Source organism: Dasypus novemcinctus, chromosome 4, assembly GCF_030445035.2.
Source record: "Dasypus novemcinctus isolate mDasNov1 chromosome 4, mDasNov1.1.hap2, whole genome shotgun sequence".
NCBI lineage: Eukaryota > Metazoa > Chordata > Mammalia > Cingulata > Dasypodidae > Dasypus > Dasypus novemcinctus.
The window spans coordinates 108,770,744-108,793,477 of NC_080676.1; the positions used below are offsets into that span (position 1 = coordinate 108,770,744).

The 22,734-nt window shown below is 35.8% G+C and overlaps 1 protein-coding gene across 1 annotated transcript; it reads right to left on the reverse strand.

The window, feature by feature from the left end:
- Positions 1–5,977: 5,977 nt before the first annotated feature.
- LOC101438087 (olfactory receptor 5H8-like) lies at positions 5,978–6,907 on the reverse strand. The gene has a single exon (XM_004452849.4). The coding sequence runs from the start codon at positions 6,905–6,907 to the stop codon at positions 5,978–5,980; it is 930 nt and encodes a 309-aa protein (XP_004452906.3).
- Between the last annotated feature and the right edge of the window lie 15,827 nt (positions 6,908–22,734).

A 22,734-nucleotide genomic window follows, 5' to 3' on the forward strand; every position in this document is an offset into this window, starting at 1 on the left:
CTCTTCTCCTCCTGGGAATCCTTTGATGCACATGTTGATGTATGTGATGTTATCCCAGTTTCCTCTGGCTTTGTTCTTTTTTCTCAATTTCTTTTTCTGCCTCTTAGACTGGATATTTCCAATAGTCATATCTTCATGCTCAGTGATTCATTGTTTTGCCTGTTCCAATTGGTTATTATTCCCCCTCTATTAAATTTTTCATTTCCTTTATTGTATCTTTCAACTATGGAAATGCTATTTGCTCTCTCTATCTCATTATTGAAATTTTCATTTTGCAGATATATTGTCTTCCTGATTCTTTTAGTTTATTTTCCATTTTGTCCTTTAGTTCATTGATTGTACTTAAGAAAGTTGATCTAAAATCTTTGATTAATAGTTCCAGTGACTGGGCATCCTCTAAGAAAGATTCTGTTTAATCCTCTTTGTTTTGATGTATATGGGCCCTATATTTTTGTCTCCTTATATATTTTGTAATGTTTTTGTTGAGAAATGGACATTTTGAGTATCATACAGCCATCATTCTGGATATATAGGTCCCTGCTTACCAGTCTTTCAGGATAAGAAAAAGGGAGAAAAGTAAGAAAAAAGGAAGGAAAGGAAGAAACAAAGCAAAAAGCAAACAAGGAAAAATTGTAATAAGCAAACAAAACACATAACACAGGTTCACTGCCTCTCTATATCTCTCAGTAGATGCTGATGGGAAGTCAAAAGCTGCTGTTGTACCCACCAAGGCTGACACTGAGTCTAGCATCCATACCAGTCCCTCACAGATGTTGCAGACCATGAAGCACACACACACACACATATACACACACAATAAAGAAAGGAAAAATAACCATAAAATGCACTGGTTCTTTACACCTTCATAGATACTGGTAGGAGGCCAAAAGTCATTGATGAATGGGCCAAAACAAACTACACTAGTCCTTCAGGGATCTACCAAACCAAAGAACACAAAAAGAGAAACATAAAAAAATGCCAGCAGAAAAGTGTTGCATTTTCTATTGTTCTGTTGGATTTGATTGAGGGCCCATGACTCTTGGTTTAATGGTTCAGATCAAATCTGTTTATTTTGCCTAGAATTCCTTTGCTTAAAGAGATCAAGTAAAAATTAATAAATCGACATTTATTTATTTTCTAAGGACATTATGATCAACTAGTCAATGCCATGGGTCTCTGTAAGTAAGAGCATTCAGATTACAGCTTTGACTCTGCTATCTTATATGGGATCCAAGCCCTTGTCTTTGGAAATAAAATACCACAGCTTGGCCCATTCTATCCTGGGACCCAATTATTCACATTTTCTTTAAGGATCCCAGTTCAGTGGCAATAGTTTTTGATGTAATTCCTGACTCAGAGAGGAAGGAAACCACCGAGATCTTCAAGGATGTTGAAGTTCTCTTCACAATTTCTCACAGTTTTCATTAAATGTGAGACTACTGGACACACATGGGGGTAGATGAGGATGATTTACATGATAAATCTTCTTCACCACCACCTCCAAATATCCCTAAGCCTTGTATATCATATTCATTATACGAAGGAAATCCTGGCATTTCAACTTCATTCAGTGTAAGTCTCATTTTGGTCCATGCACATCAGTGGGTGTGGTTGTTCTGGTTTCCATGGTTATATTAAGGTCTAAGGGATTGGCTAGTAATATAATGGCTCATGCTAAACATAAGTAAACTATACCTAAAGCTATAGGGTATACCAATATCTGATTACCTTTGGTGGATTAGCCTCAAATCTTTGAGAAAGTTGCACCACCACAAATAGAGTGGTGTTTGGTCTTAAATCCCTCTCAATTTCTTAGTTGAGTTCTGTTCTCCCTCAGTATGATAAAGAAAACAAATATGATGAAGGAGGTGTAATTTCACTCATTACCATTAATGGCATATGAAAATAGTGGGAAAATGGTGGGTAGGATGCTTTGGGATCAGTCCTTTCACCCAAAAATCCATGATCTGGCAGGAACTATTTGAATCCATGATTTTGATACTCCACAGTCTAGTGGGACACTATGCAGCATCTGAGGAAGAGCAGATGAAAGAGGATGGTGAATTGTGGTACAAGTGAATTTCATCCTCCCTGCAGTGGCTACAACCCCCATCCCCCAGCCTTGTGGCATGCAGCAGTGGGAAATATAGCTGGCATTCATGGTGCAGCTTGTTGATACCAGAGTGTGACATAAAGAAGAAATCCTCCAGAGTCAGAGGTGTGTAGTCTGATTGCTAATCACTGCTTTGAGTCAGATACTTCAAATGGCTGGGGGCTGCTCTGAGGGTGCCATCGTTTTAACCTCTCCCAGATGAAAGCAGATGAGGAAATCTAAAAAGTTACCTGCATCTAAGCTACAGAAAATAAAGGGGTGCAGCAACTAGTTGAGTGTTGAATTAGGAAAAATCAGCTCCAAAACTCATAGGAGGAGCTTCTGGTGATCTTACGCTTCCCTTACTCACCCTTCTCCCGTCCATAGTAGAGCCCATCTGTGCTCTCCTTGTGGTGCCAGGCTCTTTTCCAGAGGGAGTATATTGGAGTGCCTGTATTTCAATGTAAATCTGTTAAGAAGAACTCAGAAAGACTGAAGTAGGAAACTTGTCCCAGGCTCACGCTACTGAAATTTGTCCTAAAGGCTGAAAACCAGCTTTAATAACTTTGTGTGGCTTGGTTTTCCTGTCACATTGCCATGTCATCCCCCATCTTTTCTGGATTCTATTGACATTCTGCTTCAAACTCCTTCCTGTGACTTTCTCCCTCTATGTCTGAATTTCTTCTCCTTATAAAGGGCTCCAGTAACAAGATTAAGGATCAACATTATTCAGTTGTCCTACAACTGAATATTTGACCCCTCTGTAGCTGGTATGGATAGCATGGAAAAGGAAGTGACCACCTATGAAAAGCGGCAGCTGGAAAGTACCTCTCCAGTATTTCCTATAATAACTATGAGGATTTAGACTTTTGTTGACAAGAAGGAGACAAATTGATTTACTGCAGCTCAAGGCCACAGTGCATGAGGTTCTTCTGCATCATCTCCACCATGTTGGAGCTCTTGCTCCCTCACATCACTGAGATTTCCCTACCCTTTTCCCCCAAGGGAACTGAGGAACATAAGCCTCTGTGCAAGATCCCTGCAGTGCATAATCCCTTGCAACTTTCAATATTTCACATTCTCCTACCAGAGCTTTCTCAGCTTTTGCCCCTTCCTCCATTTATCCTACTGTCTTGTTAAACTTTATTGAAATATCACACAATTTTTAAGTGGCAATAGATGATGGGTTGGAGCCCTTAGCATGCTTTGAGAGGAGCTCCCACACTGTTTACAAATATCAGCTTACCAGGCCAAGTCACTTTATCTTAGCCAATCAATTCCCGCATCTTTCATTTTACCTCCTAATCCAGTGATAGCACCTCCATTAATGTCAGTGTTTCAGACAACTGGGTGAACTTAGATATATTTCATCTCTTTGACATTTAAATACCCACTAAAATTCATATGTATTTATAGTTTTTTAAATGGAATCAGCAGAATATCTTGTCTGAACTATGGAATTTGCAGGTATATCTTTTAACTCTCTTCCAATTCACACTGAAATGACACAAATGATGTACAAAAAGGAGTAAGTATGTAACATAGGTGAAAATGAGATCACATCAATTGACTAGAGATTTTGGTGAATTTCTAGAAGGCATAAAAGGTGAGATTGCATGGAAGGACAACATGAAAACATAAACATAGTCAAGTGTAAATATACAGCTCTATCTCTCTATATATAAATACCTATCATTTATTTATGCTGTGTATACATATAATTTGTTAACAACAAAATCCATTAAAAGCTACTGAAGAGAGAAATGTTTTAGAGTAGTCCTTAGGAAGAATATTCAGACAGTAGTGTGTGGAAAGTGAGAAAGACAGTATAGGATAGATGTGAGTTTTGCAAAACAGAGATGAGTAGTTTTTTGCGTTGGGACTTCAGAGGTATATGTAGGAATTTGTGTGTGATTTTTGTGTTCAGAGTGGGAAAAAAAGGGGGGTAAACCTGAAGATGAATCACTCATTATCCTTAAAGAGTAAGGGTGGGAGAAATGCTAACTCTCAAGGACTTTTCTGGCACAAAACATCCAAGTTCTTGCTCATTTTCATATCTTCATCCCCAAGACACTGGAGCATCATATTATCTTAATATTATTTGAATTTTGGTAATTTGAAACAAACACTTTGATTTCTACAACACATTCCAACAATATTTAAATGTTATTGATTTATATATCTTGCTAACTTTTCTTTTATTATGGGAAAATTGCTCTTCTGCCATTTCTCGTTTTTGATCTATCCCATGCCTCAACTTAATTCTAATTCTTTTGTCTAATATGTGATTATTTGAATTATGCATGATTTTCAGACATATCAATAACATGCAAATACAACTGATATTCTATTCATGAACTATTGTGGTTATTAATTGAAGAAAATGTGGCATTGGTGTGGACAAAGTGGCCATGGTGGCTGCTGGGTGTGGGGAATGGGAGGAAGAGATGACATGTGGAGGTGTTTTCAGGACTTGGAGTTGTCCTGGGTGGTGCTGCAGGGACAATTACCAGACATTGTAAGTTCTCCCATGGCCCACTGGATGGAACATGGGAGAGTGTGGGCTATGATGTGGACCATTGACCATGACGTGCAGTGATGCTCAGAGATGCATTCACCAAATGCAATGAATGTGTCATGATGATGGAGGAGAATGTTGCTATGGGGGGAGTAGTGGGGTGAGGGGGGTGGGGGGTACATGGGGACCTCATATTTTTTGAATGTGGTATTTTTAAAAGATGAATTAAAAAAATAAAAAAAAACAACTGAAAAAGGCCTTAGAAGGTATATTTACAGTGAGACTCAACCATTTCTCATTTCTCATACATGTACATTGAGAAGAGAACAGCCTCTTAGAATTTAACAGTGCCTTCAGTCTTATTCAGAATTTTTATTTTGAATGGGTTCTCATTTCTTCTTATTTCTCCACATGGTATATGAAGTGAATCCATGCAAAAGGTGAAATTCAACATTTCCCAATGAAAAAGAATGAAAAACCTTTTCATGACTAGCAGAATTGCTGGAAACACTTGTGTCCACTACTAGAGAATTCAATACAATGGAGTCTCCAGGATATACAGTGTTTTAAAAATCAAAGACATCCTACTCAAGTCCATTTCAGAGAAACTACAGTATGTCAGCAAGTAATATACTTACAAGACGACATTGAACAACATATAAGCATTTAAAATGTTTATGTTTGGGAGCAAATGTGACTCAAGCAGTTGAGCACCTGATTCCCACATGGAAGATCCTAAGTTTCGTTCCTGGTGCCCCCTAAAAACAAAAAAACAACAAGCAAACAAACGAAAAAACTCAGGGGAGATGATGTGGCTCAGTGGTTGAGTGCCAACTTCCCACATATGAGGTCCTAGATTCAATCCCTGGTACCTCCTAAAAAAAAAAAAAAAGTTTACATTTGTTTTCTGCTTTAAGTGATGTTGTAAATGGCATGATAGCAAGATTAAAATTATTGTATGATTTGTATAATATACTTCATATACGGGGCTTATTAGCACTAACAGCTCAAGTCATTAAAACACTGGAGTATGGTGTATAATAAAAATAACTTGGTGTTGGATTCAATTTTCTAGTATTTTCTTGAGGATTTTTGCATCTGTATTCATAAAGAAAATTAGTCTGTAGTTTTCATGATTGTGATGTGTCTATCTGGCTTTGTTATCAGAGTAATGGTAACCCATAGAATATGTTATGAAGTGTTCTCTAGTTAAAATAGGAATAATAGCAATAACACACTATTAATAATATAAGGACAATTATAATTACAGAAAGCTTTATATACCAACAAAATCATGGCCACATCTAACTGTACAAATTTATAACTGCTTTTTCTTTAAAGAAACATACTAGTATGAGAATTTCACTTTAACACTTCCCTTTTAACATTTTAGCCACAGAATCTAAGACTTTTTTATTTCTCAGACTGTAGATAATTGGATTTAAAAAGGGAATAATGACAGTATAAAACAGAGAATCCATCATATCTTGATCATTTGCTTGAGGTGATTGAGGGTGCACATACATGAAGAGAAGAGGACCGTAGTATAAAGAGACAGAAAAGAGATGGGATCCACAGGTAGAGAAGGCTTTCCTTATGCCTTTTACAGACTTACTTTTTAAGACTGTAAAGAGAACAGATGTATAAGAGAAAAGAACAGTCAAAATGGTGAATACCTGAATTGAACCAGAGAAAATAAAAAGCATCAGAAAATTTATAGATGCATCAGTACAAGAAATCTTAAGCAATGGTATGATGTCACAGTAGAAATGATGTATTGTGTTGGAGTTACAGAATGTTAATCTGAATAAAAAACCTTCATGAATTAAGGCATGAAGAAAGCCACCTATAAATGAACAGACTGACAGCTGAGTGCATAGTTTATTGGTCATAATCGCTGGATAAAGTAAAGGGTTGCATATAGCTAGGTAGCGATCATATGCCATTATAGTCAGGAGAAAACATTCTGTGGTTCCACTGAATCCAACGGAAAAAAATTGTATCATGCATTCAGAAAGTGATATCATTTTTCTCTTGGCTAGGAAAATGACCAGCATCTTTGGGGTCACTGTGGATGATAGCCAAGCATCCACAAAAGCTAAACTCCCAAGGAATAAGTACATGGGTGTGTGAAATTGAGAGTTATTCCAGATGAGAGAAATCAGCCCTAGGTTCCCCATCATGGTGATGAGATATACTACGAAGAACATCAAGAACAGGGGGATTTTCCACTTTGGTCGATCTGTAAGTCCTGTGAGAGTAAACTCTGTCAGTAATGTTGTATTTTCCTTTTCCATGTCCTCACTGGATGTCATCTGAAATGAGATGGAGCAAATGTAAAAAGAACATTCACTAAGGATATGTAAGGAGAAAATCGGGGAAGAGATTTGTAAGAAAACCACACCCTTATCAGAAAGACATTTCGATTTTATTTGATACTGCTGTGGTAGGTAAGAACTATTTTCAAGAACTGAAGAAATAATAATGAATGCAATTATTTCAGTTCCAAAATGCATAAGAATTATCATGTTTAGAAGAAAAGGAAAAATATTTTAAATGTGTGTTAAATATATAGGAACACTAATGAATGTCCTGTTGAGTGGACATAAGGTCAAAGGGAAAGGTTTGAAGGGTTTGAATTAGAAAATTAATTGAATGCTATGTGAGTGATCTTGAACTTGATCCCTTAAGTTTTAGGCATGTACTGAATATTTTTAAGACAGGAAATGCCATTGTGAGATATTTTTAAAATAATTATTTGGTAGTGTAGAAAATAGGCTATAAGGAAGGGGAACTGGAATCTAGTCAGGAAGCTCTTAACAATGGTCCAATGATTCCCAAACTAGATTACATATCAGAATCACCTGGAGAGCTTTTTGTCCAAAATAGTGATTGTGAAATATTATTGTAGAAATTGATTCAGTAGATAAAGAATGAGGTCCAGGAATGAACATTTTTAAAATGCTTCCCATGTGCCTGAAATGCACATGAAGTATCTAATCCATTTATTATGACATTGGGAGTGATGAGGAAAACAAAAAGATACATTAAAAAGATTCAGAATATAGTCACTAGGACTCAGTGATATGTGAAGACGATAAGAAATGAAAGAGGAATTATTTAATTATTAAGTACTTTGTAATCAAAAATTGAAATTGACAACACTGATAAACTGGTAAATTTATGGAGAGAAACATCCTCTGAATATTCCAGTGAGATGAGCTAATAAATTGAGTTCACTGGAGCTAAATAGAAACAATGACATGAGAATCACTGGGATAGATGAAGGGATGGTTATGAATCCATTCAAGAGTGGCAAAAGAAAATATAAGGATGAGGAAAGAATCTTGAGGCAGTGATATTAAAAAGAGTAATGAGTCTATGTTATTTATTGTTATGTCCAACTTCTAATCCCCTTTCCCATCACATGAGTCTGATGTGTTCAGAGGCTACAATACATTCTAGAAGCCAAAAGAACCGGACCCTTACTTTCCCATTCCACCTGCACCTAAAGTAAAGGGACTAGACCTAACCTGGGCAACTAAAACCAATTCACCAGGATTTGGGATGTGAGGAGAGGGAAACAAAAGAATAGAGGAGAATTTGGGTAGCATAGACATACAAGGTAGTATTCCAGCAAATGCATTCTGCATCCATGACAATGGCATTGGCAGTATGAGCTGTGCCATCTGAAGGTCAGCAGCTGTGACTGCAGCCCTCACTAAACTAGTGTTGTGGTATGATTTTGACTGTTGACTGGCTGCCTTTCTTCTCCTTCTAGAAAATATTCTAGCTGATCCCTCCAATTCTATGCTAGACTCAATTTCCATTCAATAACTCATCTACTGTTTAAATCAACAAAGCTAGTTTCTGTCACTTGAAATCAAGGCCTTTTGCTGATACAAAATACAGCCAAGAGGGAACTGGAAAATGTACTATGTAGAGCATCCAATAGAGCAAGAGGAAAACTGGAAGTATTTTGTGGAAATGAAGATAGGAAAGATACTAAAGAAAGACAAAGTGAAGTCAGTGCCAAAGGCCAAAACTAAATACTCTGGAAGGCTAAGGAGTGAGCAGAGATCATTGAGTATGGGAATTATGAGACTGTTAGTGGCTTCAGTGAAAGCGGTTTCATTTTCAAGTTTGTGATAGAATGGCAGCCAGAGAATAATAAGTGAATGGGACACAAGTGGTGCTCACGTGAGGAGAATGACAGAGTACTCCACGGTGCTCCAGGAAATGTGTCTACTGTTTTTAGACAAATGTAGAATTATTTTCCTCTGGAATATTTGAGAAGAGGAGGAAAGGAGAAGTTGAAAGTAAGGTGAGTGGAAAAAACAAAACAGAACAAGAAGAGTGAAGAGGAAATTTGGGGAACAATAACAGACATGGAAGGATAAGTGTAGGAAAGTAAATCAAAATAGAGGAAGAAAGGAATTATCAGAGAAAGGCTAAAGATGAAAAAAAGGGGGTCGAGGGAATTAGCAATTTGGAGGTAAATGTGCATCATAACCCTGAAGTTCATTAAAAGTTCTGTCAGTCATGGAAGCTTTATATTTTGGTCAAAATTCAGAGTTTATTTTCCAATAGAATTTGTGTATGAAGAAAAGACTTTGATTTTCAATTTAATTTTACAAACTTTGAGGTGTTCATAAATACACTAGGACAACCTGAATTTTTTCCATGTTCACTCTGTTGCCTGCTTTATCTTTGCTATCAGAATGATTATAACTGATTTTCTTTAATAATCCTACTGGTTTTTCTAGAGAACACATTCTTCTCCATCAGTTTGCTTAGCAGAATAAAATTGAGCCAAAGACTAGATCTTGAATACAGGCTGTATAAATAACCCAAACCAATAATTCTTGTTCTTATGTGGATTTTTACTTGAAATGCCCTTCTGAGTAACTCCAAATCAAGTTAATTGAAAACTGTCAGGTTCAATTTGTGTTGTGGGTACATATATACCAGCAAGGGCAATGGAAGTAGATATTTTGTGCATATTTCATAATTTATCTTTCTGTCTTTCTAGATATATCTAAAAGTATTTTCAGATATGGCTGAAGGATTAAAGAAGTTAATAGTTAAGTGAATTACCTTAAAAGAATTTTAATAAGAGAAGAGGAATTTTAATAAGAGATTAAACAGAATGACTATTTTTATCAGAATCATTTGAATAACTTACTTACATAATAACCACAATGAACAGAACCTTTAAATATGGTTTTAAATTATTTAATGTTCTAGCTCACAAAAACCTATCTTAAAAAGTCAGTATAGTTATGTTAAAAAAGATAATAATATATTGATAAGGGGGAGAATTCAATCCTACAGTTATTTTTCTTATCGTGAATTTAGAATTTCTCAAATAAAATACAGTTAATTCACTAATTCTTTTTTCATGCTTCACCAGGTTTTTTTTTTTTTGACATTTTATAATCCAACCTAAATTAATTATAAATTAAGCAGGATTTTTAACTTTTTATGTAGGAAATGATGAATATTAAAGAGGTCATTTCTCTCTTACCCATGTATTGTAGCAAATTGTGGAGACTCCTTAAAGTTGTTAAGCTTTCAAAGTAGAAACAATATGTGCACAAGAATAACAATAGCATAAGTAATGCTTCTTCACACACTGATTCATTTGAAGGTATCTTTTCCCAAACTAAGAAAAATGTTACCTATATAAACTTTTTTTGAAAACAAGGGAAACTACTCCTCAAAGTATACAAGAAAAATTCCCATAAGGGCATCCAAGGATTCCCTTTAGGACAAAGCTGTTCAACTGGGCTTTGTGGACTGGACACTTATGAGAATTCCAGGTTATTCCACAGGGCATTACAGAATCTGAAATCATAAAACTCAGTTCTTTGCAGACACGTCTAGTTATAACAGTTAAAATTACACTTTATATGACCATTTTCCACCACAGATGAAACTTCTGACATGTTTATGCAAAGTTCAATTTATATATAAACTTTGTTTCCCTGAGTACGTTGATTACAATGGTCTTGTATGAGTTGTAAAAAATATGATTTAAATGAGACTAAAGTACTAGGTTCACATTATGAATCAACCTCAAGTTTTTCTCCTCATTGCAAACTGCAGCTCAAATTACTAAGCTTCCCACTTTGAGCTGAAATCTGAAGAATGCGTAGAAATCAATTAGGCAAAGGTAAGGAAGAAGAGCAAAAAGAAAAATGAAGGCAAAGGACATCAGCAGAAGGTGGTCTACATTAGTGCTTCCCAAGCTTGAATGCCTATGAATCTCCTGGCAGTCCTGTTAAATTTAAGATTGGATTGAGTAGGTCTGAGATAAGGACCAAGGGTCTTCATTTCTAATAAGGTGATGCCTATAGACACATGTAAATCACAGGGTCTAGATCACTGGAGGAACTAGATTATTAGATGATCAAAAAATGGACCTGACACACTAGACTATCCTCCCCCCATAGGGAGCCACCGGTTCTCTCAAGAGACACAATTCCCTATGCTTGAGAATATCAGAATTCCCCAAGATGAGGGTACAACTTCTCACTCATTGTATGGGTCTCCACCCAATGATATAACACACTATGACAAGATGAGCACTCACACACTCCCTAGTCACCTGCTCATGTGCCAGATACTCCCCAGTGAGGTGAAGATGGTCAACCACTACGCCAAGGAACTGACAGTGCCTACAACTGCAAACAGGAGAATCACATCCATCAACCATATGGGACCTAAGCCCCTTCTCGATATAGTGGTAGAGTGGACATCACCATCCCAGGGTCCACAGGATGAAGGAATAAAACATGGATTAGAATGGACTTACTGGTATTCTACTATAGAACTACTGTGACTAGTAATGGAAGAAACTGTAGCACTGATGTGAAAACAGTGGCCACAGTAGCTGCTGAGTGCAGGGAGAGGGAAGAAGAGATGTGATGTGAGGGCATTTTTGGGACTTGGAGTTGTCCTAAATGATATTGCAGGGACAGATGCTGGACATTATGTATCCTGCCATAACACACTGAATAGACTGGGAGAGTTTAAACTACCATGTAAACTATAATCCATGTGGTACAGCAGTACTCTAAAATGTATTCACCAAATGCAATGAACGTGCCACAAAGATGAAAGAGGCTGTTGATGTGGGAGGAATGGGGTGGGGTGGGATGTGGGGTATATGGGAACCTCTTATTTTTTTTAATGTAACATTTTTTTGTGATCTATGAATCTTTAAAAAAATACAATTAATATTAAAAAATGGCTAATATTCTGGCATACAAAGAGACAAGCAGGATGATACCAGATGTGGTAATTGGGAACTGAGTTAAGGACTTTATGTTTTACATTAACTTAAAGACAAATTATTGAAAGATTTTAAACATGGTGGTAACACCTTCAGACTTCCCTTTTGACCTTTATAGAGTAAATTATTAATGAACATTCACTCGGAAAAATAAAAGTTAATGTACTTTATTTGTGACATTTATATATGATATCTGAATAGTGGTAACAATTTTCACAGTAAGAGGATCCATTAAAAATACTTTAACCTCTGCTTGGGCCTTGGTTGGCAAGTTGGGGGGATGAGGGCATACTTTTCAATGGGCTCATTAAACAATTATCTTGTTTCTGTATAAATTTGATGAGAAAAAACAAAGAATGAGAGAATAAAAAACAAAAATAAGAGAATAGCAACTACAAAAATCTGAAGTAAACAGGATGATATGCAGAGGTAGTTCTTAATCAAACCTTGACTTAAATTATATAATTACCTCCTTACCACATTTTATAACCTATATTCAAAGAGGTCTGCTTTGCTGCTTCCATTTGCTCACTTCTTGCTTACCCTTTTAAACAGTTATATTGAGGTATAACTGACATGCAAAAATATTGTACATATTTCTAGGGTACAGTATATGATAGGCTTTGACATATGCATGCTTCTGCAAAATAATCACTACAATCCAGATACTGAACATATTCATCTAACCTCAAAAGTGCCGCATGCTCCTTTGAAATTCCTCTCTAACAATCCAAACCCATTATCAACCAATGATCCGTTTCCTCTCACTAAGTATTAGTTGGCATTTTCTACATATTTAGATATTGAAATCATACAGTATGTACATTTTTATCTTGCTTCTTTCACTCAGTAAAATTATTTTAAGATACATCCACCTTGCTGCATATATCAATAGTTCAGTCCATTTGATGATTAAGTTGTAGTTAATGGTACAGATATGTAGAGTTTGTTTATCCATTCACCAGTTGATGGATACTTGTTCCATTTTTTTTTTCCAGTTTTTGGTTTTGTAATTTGAGTTGCTTTGAATCTATGTGCACACATTATGCATGGAAATTTGGTTTTATTCCTCTTGTGTAAATACTTACATTGAACTGGTAGTCAGATTGTATGGTTGGTGTTTATTGTGTATAATAACTCTTTAAGAGATTGCCAAATTGTTTTCCAAAGTTAAACAATTTCACATTCCTACCAGCATTGTATGAGAGTTCCAATTTTATCACTTCTCTGACAATGCCTAGTATGAATAGTCTTTTTAATATTAGTCATTTTAATAACTGTAGTAAGGTAGTTCATAGTGGTTTTAATTTGCATTTCCCTAATGACTAGTGATTTGAACATCTTTTTCTGTCCTTATATGATATGCTCACATATTCTTTGGTGAAGTGTATGTTCAAATCTTTTGCTGAGTTTTAAAGTGGGCTACTTGTTTTCTTATTACTGAGGTTTGAGAGTTGTTTATATATTCTGGATACAAGAATTCTATCAGATACATTTGAAATCTTTTCAAGGTCTATGTTTTTCATATTTCAAATAATGTCCTTTTTAAAAGCAGATTTTATTTTGGTGAATCTATCAAATTTTGTCTTTCATAGATTGTGCTTTTGATATTATATTTCTCAGTTGTACACTTAAGTCTGTGATCTATTATGAGTTAATTTTTGCACATGATCTGAATCAGTTTGTTTTGTTTGTTTTGTTTTTTGCATATGAATATACAATCATTCCCAAATGATTTGTTGAAAGACTATCCTTTCGGCACTGAATTACATTTGCATCTTAATAAAAAATTAGCTCTCCATATATATATATGGGTCTATTACTGAACTTTCTTTTCTTTCCCATTCATCTATTTGTCTACTTTTATACTAACAACCATGATGTTGCAATACTGAAACATATGTTTATATGTCTATAAGTGAACTTTCGAAAATCTTATTTATTTATTCTATTACTGTATCTCTTAAAAATGTAATTAGTGATTTCTTACCACATTCTAGATCTGTCTTTTTAAAACAATAACATAAACTTTAGGAAGAAATTCAAAGAATTGTATATGGAGTGTCTCAATTGATTTATATTTCAACACCTTAGGATAAAGTATATGGGATTCAGAATGAAGTTCTCTTTTGTTCCCAATGGAAAATGCATTTTTGCTCTGCAGGCCTATCTTTTATATAATATATGTGAGATTGTTTTATCTTCCAGAAAATATGGAAGCCTCTTCCCCCATTTGAAAACCAGAGACTCTTTGTATTTTATTCCACGGAATTTTAAAACATGTTTTCAAAATAGTTTTGTGGACTATGTTTACCATATTTATGTGGTTAGTTTTCCATGGAGTCATTGAATGATGTAGATGTTTCTGTTGTATACTAAAGAAATCATTAAGGCAGCTTCTGATTTGGTTAAAACAAAGTAAATATTACTTTATAACTGAGTTTTGCCTGTGAAATTGCTAGTTATTCAGTTTTCTATCTTTTCCTAATTCTTGGAATTTCATTACTTTTAAGTATATTTACTGTGGAAAGTGAAAAGTAAAAAGGTTAGGTGAAAAAGAAAACTTCTGGGAATATGATGTTAAAATTTTTGGCCAGAATATCAGATAGAGATATTTTTGTATTAGACAGATTTTTGTTTGATTTTCTTTTTTAAAAAACAGAGTTATCACTGCCCCTTTTTACACAGTTATCTGTGACTATCGTTTTAACACCATTCCTTACTGTACACTATGAAAACTCAGCAAGAAATGGACTTTTTAGTTACAGCTCTACCATTAGCTTCATAAAATATGGAAAGCAAGTGGCATAATCCCTGGTGATATGTATGCATTGTAATTGGTATTTTAAGACATTGCAGAGTAGTTGAGCTCATCCTCTCCTGCAAAAACTTTTTTTCCATTGGAATGTATAGTGCTGCATTGCTTTTTTCAGTTTATCTGAAAGTTACAGTTTTCAAATTTTCTCATAATACTAAATAGATTTTACCAATGAAAGAGCCGATATTTAATCATTTTATTGATCTAATGTATAAGATCAGTGGAAAGGCAAATCCACTGTGAAAGCAACTCCTAAAAAAAGCACATCATTTTCCTATACTGCACAGACACAGGATGAGCTTTATAGCAACTTAGGAAAAATGTTTTGAATCCATAATTCTATGGTTCTTGATCTCTTTAACTAAAAAATATGGCTAAATATCTTCTCTATCCTTTTAACAAAAGACTCATTTTCAGAATTTCTTAGAAATAGTCATCAAAACACCCAAAAGTTTATGCAATTTGAAAAGAAGAATTCTAGAAGAATGTATTTTTTCCTTAAACACTAAATGCTGTCTATCTATGTCATAATTCAGGAGATCTCAAGAATTTAATCCAATATAACATTATGTTAAAAATTCTGCATGCTTTAAGTATTGTAGTGAGGGGGAGGGGATGAAAATAAAGATGATACATCATAAATAGGTGAACTAAATCATACAAATGAGAAGAATGAGATGACCAGCACAACAAATCAATTTAAAGTTATTACTTTTCCATTCCAGAAACATTACCAGCACTTTTAAAGATTTTATTACAGATTTAGTCATGTTTAAATGATTATAAAATATATTAGGATGAGGATATTTTAAAATTTAATCCTCATATAATCTTTCACAAAAAATCAGAGAAACCTGTTGAATTTACTTGATTTAGTTTGTCCCAATGTCTCCTGAAATTTTATAGCACCTAAAGGAGCAGCTAATGGGTGTAGCTCTGAAGATGCAAAGTTTCAGCTCCCAGTCTCCCTGCAGCCTTGGGAGAGTGCTTGGTCTTCTAGAAGCCACTTCTTTCCTGTGCTGAAGACTGGCTCTTTGAGAGAGGCCCCCATCCATCTCACCTCTGCTGGCTCATGAAGCATATGGAGTCTCTCTGCAGATCCAGTGCAAACCAGTTCATATTTTACAAGGAGTAAGAAAAGCCTGGTTTGCTTGGCTTTATTCTAAATTACATTCTCTAATCCAGTCCTTCCAGAGACTTTATAGATTGGAATGATTAATCCTCCATAAAGAAAGTGGATACTTTGATTGCCAACTGCTTACCAATTCATTTTATTCATATGCTATTGGTTAGAACCTGGAAGAAAAGAGACAAGAATAAGTGACTTTCATTACCTCCAAGCATGCCAGAAATGCTTAAAAAGTGGGCATGGGAGAGCTGATGTGACTCAGTGGTTGAGTGCTGGCTTCCCACATACAAGGTCCTGAGTTAAATCCCCAGTCCCCATATCTCAAAAAAATAATAATAACTAAAAATAAAAAATGACAAAAAAACAGGAATGTATTAGCATTATACATAAAATGTGGGTTAAACAGTATCTACCTTGTGAGGGTTAAATAAGACGTCATTATATACAAAGTGCTTAGAATAGATCCTAAAACATAAGTGTTCAATTAATTTAGGTATTATTTGGGGGCTACCTCAGTACATCAGAGCAGGGAGCCTTTATCTGGCCAGTGTTTTAGGCTTCAGTATGCACAAGAACTAGTTGCTGTTATGACTTGTTTTGACCACACTTCAGTGGGGATAAGCTCTGGGGCTAGTGACGCATTATGAGGGAAAGCTTTAAGTTACCAATTAAGGTTCATTTCAGAATATACTTTTACTGAGCAGGCTTTTTTGCCATCCTTATTCTTACAGTAGAATAATTTCTGCTTTTAAAGCTGGTGTTTTTATCCTTTTTCTCAAACAGGTCTATCCTGGTATGGAAATTTTGGTGTTTCCATGATTGTGCAAAACATTAATTGGTAAATCAAGATTAGCTTTCCAAAAATCTGTCTTTACCTCATTTAAAATTGTATCCATGTCCATGGAGGTTATGGAAAGATGTTGGTTTCTTGTGTCTTGTTCACAGGCTTCTGAAAATCAACTACCATTACACACAATCCATTCGGGTTAGATGTTTTATTACAGGTACTGAGGCTGACAGTGGATTTCAGGGATCCACACCAGAGGGTCAATGTCTGAGGGATGGTGGGCATTATTCATGAGCAGTTATCAAGGTCCTAAGTGGCAGTTTTCTTGTTGCCCTGGACTTTAATAAGGGTTCAAAGCTATGAAAACATATGATTTTAGATAAATTCTAGCAGGAGGTAAAAAAAAAAAATCTGGGGCTAAATCTCCTTTCAGGCAGCAGAACCCAATTTGATTATCCCAACTGAGTTAGGTTGTATTGTGTACCACAAAAAAAAAAAACGTGTTCTTAATCCATTGCATTGGATGCAAACCCATTGTAAATAGGAGCTTTAGAATATACTATTTTTAGTTAGAATCTAGTCCAATTGAATGAGGTTTGGTCTTAATCTTTATGAAGAGAGGAGAGGCAGGAAGTCAACAGATCCCATTAAAAACAGGAAAAGATATTGCCATGTGATATGAAAACCAAGGAAACCAAGAATTACCAACCAGCCTGAGGAGAGGAAGCAAAACTTTAATTCTCTGAAATAATGAGACAATAAATTCCTGTTGTTAAGTCAACCTATTGTGTGATAATTATCATAGTAGCCCTGTAAACTAAGATACCAAACATCCAAGCATCACTACAGGCAGTGAAACCTCCCTCTCCATGAAATAAAGGGATAGTTGAGGAAGGAAAGGTAAACAAAGGGAGGTAAGAACTCCCTCCCATATGCTTTACCCCATTCTAGGAGAACAAGCAAGCTACCTCCTAATTAATTCATGCCATGTATAGATCTGTTTTAGATTCAGACAGATATGCTTGCAATCACAGTTCTTCCTTTTACTAGTTGAGAAACTTTCGAAATGTTAATTCATTTCTATAGATCTCAGTTAAATGATACTGGCCTTTTTTCAATTATGTTTAAGGCTTAAATAAGATAATATATGTTATGTGCTTAGTATGGTGTTGGCATAACGTCAGCTTTCAATGAATGGTAAGCATTATTAAGCTGCAGGTGATTTCAAATTCCACCATTGCTTCTTCCTTTAGCTCCAGACCCAAATTCCTAACTGCCTTCAAGCTATCTTCATTTGAATAATACATAATATGTACAAATTTAAACCCATCTTTCTTCTCATAACCCCATTTCTTGAAATTTCTTCCCATCACTTGACTTTCAATATTGTTATCATTTTTGATATCTCATTCTCATTTGCTCTCTGAACCCAATGAGTTATAAAGTCTTTTTTATTCTATCTCCATAATGTCTATTTCACCAAAACCATCCTGTCCAGTTCAACAAAACCACCATGTTCCCACCTGGCTGATGACTGACAGTCTCTCTGTTGGTTTCCTTGCAGCCAGCTCTCTCTCCTATAATCCACTTTACATATCATTCTAGTCGAATTTGTTAAAGCATAGATTTAATCACATCGGCCTCTTAGTAAAAACCCTTCAATGGAAAAAATACACCAAATCTAAACTTTGGAACATAGTTAACTGTGACATTTTCATGATGTTCTTTCATAATTTGTAACAAATGTTCCACAACAATGCAAGGTCTTGGTTGTGGGGTAATGAATGGGAATTCTGCACATTATGCATGATTGTTCTGTTAGCTCACAACTTCTCTAACAAATTTTTTTAAAAAGAATAACAACAACAACAAAAAAACACTTTCATATGTCCCTATTGCATATAAAAGCAATCTAGAATAAGGTCCAGATTTAGTGTAACATTAGTGTTAATGTCATGTACCTGTCTGTCTTTGCAGCATATTCTCCTACAAATCCTCCTTTTTTCTTAATCCAACTCAGGTATTTGTATGCCATTTGCACCTTCCTACATCCATGCTTCTACCCACGTTGTCTTTATTTTTGGAATGCTGTTCTTCACGTATTCAAAACTTGTTCTTACCACTTCACAGAAATTCCAGTTACAAAGTCATCAGTCACCAAGTCCCAAAAATGCCCCCACATCACATCTCTTCTTCCCTCCTCCTGCCCTCAGCAGCTACCATGACTACTTTCTCCACATCAATGCCACTGTTCCATCCATTACTCGTCACAGCAGTTCTATAATAGAATACCAGTAAGTCCACTCTAATCCATATTTTATTCCTTCATCCTGTGGACCCTGGGATGGTGATGTTCACTCCACTTCTATATCGAGAGGGGGCTTAGATCCTACATGGTTGATGGATGTGATTCTCCTGCTTGCAGTTGTAGGCATTCTAGGTTTCCTGGTGTGGTGGTTGACCATCTTCACCTGCCTGTTAGCTGACCTGGGTAAGTCCAATGAACTGGAGAATAGAAGTTGCAGCTCTGCTGAGGCTCAGGGCCTAGCTGGCACATGGATAGTCTGAAGATTCAAGTCTCCTGAGTATACACCAACCCAAGTGCCAACCATGGGTTCAGTAAAAGTGACAGAAGAGGCAAGTGTAGAAAGGTGACATCTGAGTCTAATTCTATCACACTCAGGAACACAAATTCCAAAGTAGGGCCCACTGACAAGGCACTGAACTCCAGAGCCATCTGCCATGACCATAGAAGCTGTGTGTTTCCATAGTCCTCAGGAGCACCAGTCCCTGGGTTGCATCTACTTCGGCTCTCTCTGGGATCCTGTTGAGGTGTGCATAAGCATGACCCCTGTGGTGACCTCTTGACTCTTTTTTGGAGACTCTTAGCCATATAAACTCACTTGTCTTTACCATTTTCCCCTTGTATTCAAGGTCTTTTTCAAGTTGAATCGCAACTTAGTGATTGTTAGTAATTCATAATAGGCTTCATTTTTTAAGAAGTTTGGACCACAATGGGGTTCAACTATGGCAGGGGCGGGACGTTGGTGTGGGGTGTTATTGATGGGGAACACATGGTTGGGAGGGAGTTATCCAGGGCATGTCTATAGGGTATGTAAAAATGTTCAGATATTCACTGGGTATTTTCATAGTCGTTACAGTTACAAATGACAACTAACGGAGTGCTGGTTTCCTATCCAGCCAGGGGAGCTCTATCACATTCCCCAATGGAACAGCAACAATTCCCCCAAGTGCAAGGGCAAAGACCAGTGAAGAAGGATGCTCCAATGATGAGCCCTTGATACTGATGACTATGCTTATGAGCCTGTGTGCCTGAAATTTCAACTAGGCCTAGAGCTGTAGGGTGACTAAGAGTTACGTCTTGAGTGCCTCCATGTTGCTCATATAGAATATTTTAAGACAGAACAAAAATGTCTTTTTGTACTGAACTTCTTTAGCATGCTAAGTAACCCAACTTTCTATCCTATATAATGATGATTACCGTGTATATCATCTTTCCCAATAGACCATATTGCTCACTTCAGTTTTGTATCCTCTCAGTATCTCCAACATTACCTGGAAAAGAAAAGGCCCTTTAAGGGAGCATTTTCTGAATAATTATCTTTGAAATCATTAGAATTCCCCATTGTAAAATCAATATATTATAAAATCAGTAGTTTTGGGAAAGAATTAGAATTGATATACAAGATGTCAGGTTTAACACTAAGGAAAGAAAGCTATACAAAGTTTATGTCAAGATAACTTTGAAATTTGCAGAGAATTTTCCACATTGGCCTAGAAGAGGATGTAGATTCAGTTCTTTGTCAATTGTGACACTATCACATGTACAATTTATTTCAATAGCTTAGACTTTTGTGATATTTGCACATTTTATATGAAGGGTTCATACTAAAAAATGTTTAAAGCTTTTTGTTGACTTGTTTAGAAGACAAAAATTCAGAAATAAATATAACCCTGTTGGAATTTGAGGTAGTCAATATATCCCTACCTATTTAAAGTATGAAATAAAGTTATTTGACAAAACCAAGGCTTTGTAGATAAAATTACAATTTAGTAGATAAATGGAGGACACTATGAGTAATTTAACGAATCTCAAAATGAAGATTACTATTTCAAGTGCATATTCATCAAAAGTAGAGGTAACTTTACCATATATTTCCAATCAGACCCTGTTCCCAAAAGATTCTTCCCAATATTACACAATTCTTTCTTGATTACACACACTAGTGACTACACTTGAATTAATAGTAAATTCTTCATAAACATTAATGTATTTTTTCTGAAGGAAATTAGCCAGACACTTATTTAAGTGAATATATATTAAGATCTCCTACATTATCTTTGATAATTACCAACTTACCAAACACACTTAATTTCTTCCTATTACTTTTAGGATAGCATTCAAGCTCTTTAACATACCCCAACCTTATTTGAACATGCTCCCATTGAGAAGTGGGATCTGTTTTCTCCGCTTTGAATATGGGCTGGCTAGTGATTGTTTTGGCCAACAGAGTTTGACAAAAAGGACACTATGTGGTAATAAAAGCCCACTTGGCTTCAGAAGGGTTCTTTATGAGCAGTAGGTCTTAGAAGACTCAGTGTGATGTTCCCTCTCAGGACCCAGCTTCCATGATATGAGAAGCCTAGACCACATAGAACAGCCCTAGATAGTTGTTCCAGTTGAAATTCCAAGCTAAGCCCCCAGCAGAAAGCCAAACTCATCCTTCAACACTGTGAGAGTGATCTGTCTTGGATATCAAGCCCTGCTAAACCCCAGATGACTCCAGCCCCAACCCCTATCTCACTGCAACCCTGTGATGCTCCAAACAAGAGCCACACAGCTGAAACCAATCAACCCACAGAACAGTGAGATAATAAATTGTTGTTCATGCCACATTTTGGAGGTTGTTATGCAGTCATAATATCCAAAACAATTCTCTCTGGGTTTTTTATTATGGTAGTTGTTGTTGATCAAATCAAAGCTTAAAATTCATTTCCTCAGGGAATTTTCCCCTGACCACCTATCCTTGCTTAGTTATATATTTTTTATTTTCACACCACTGTAAAGTTCTTGCTCCTAACATGTGTAACAGGATACATGTACAGTACATTTTCATCTTCATTGTTATCTTCCATCAATCCTCAAACAAATAAAAAGTTATTTCCATTGTATATATTTTCTCAGGAGAAGAGTGATTTTTTTTATCTCACAATTAATATTTCTTTCTGAACAAGTTAAATAGATGGAAGAAAAAAATTAAGAGGTAAGAGTTGTGCAAAAAACAGCACTATTTAATTTGTTATTGGTAATATATTTTAAATGAATTATAAATATCCTATACTATTTTCTTTCTTTTTAATAGCCCACATTAGATAAATTTCTAAAAAATAGGAAGTGTGTTTGTAGAATCTTTTTACTGTGTAGCCTCATATCATTTGCCACACTAAGATGAATAAACTCAGTCTATACTTTTTTGGTAATGATAGGAAGAAAGATGACATGCTTTATAATAAGAGGGAGGAAGGCCCAATAGGGAGTATTAACAATAAAGGACACTCTCTTGGACACTGAAAAAAATATAAATGTGCCAATGATTTCATCATCTCTTTGGTGCTCAGAGCCTACCTCTCTGTGAGAATTCTGGTCATAGTAAGATTCAGTCTTACTCTGATTTTTGTGACCATGTAAGTCTATGTGACAATATAAGGCTAAGAGAATGACCAGGTCACTTCCCTAGTTCACCCAAAATAAACCTGGGAGGAAGATGACCCTTCTTCCATATATTTTTAGTACTGTTTTCCCCTGTGCACCCTGTATTCTCAGGCTGTCCCAATCTCCAGAAACCTCATACTTTGGGCATTATCAGACCTTAGTCTCTGAGACTTAATGACTTCCTAGGTTTTTACCTCATTCCTCTGGACTGTTTCCTGCTGAACAGATAGCAAATAGATATTAATCTGTACTAACAAGCTATACCTTCCAGGTTACTTATTTCCATTGTAACACTTGGACTTATAAGACCTCAATCCTTATATTTTATCTCTTGGTCTTTCCCCCTTCCTTATTTCCTT

Bases quoted from the DNA above. Each gene is read 5' to 3' on its own strand.
- LOC101438087 (XM_004452849.4), bottom strand. From the start codon at position 6,907: ATGGAAAAGGAAAATACAACATTACTGACAGAGTTTACTCTCACAGGA.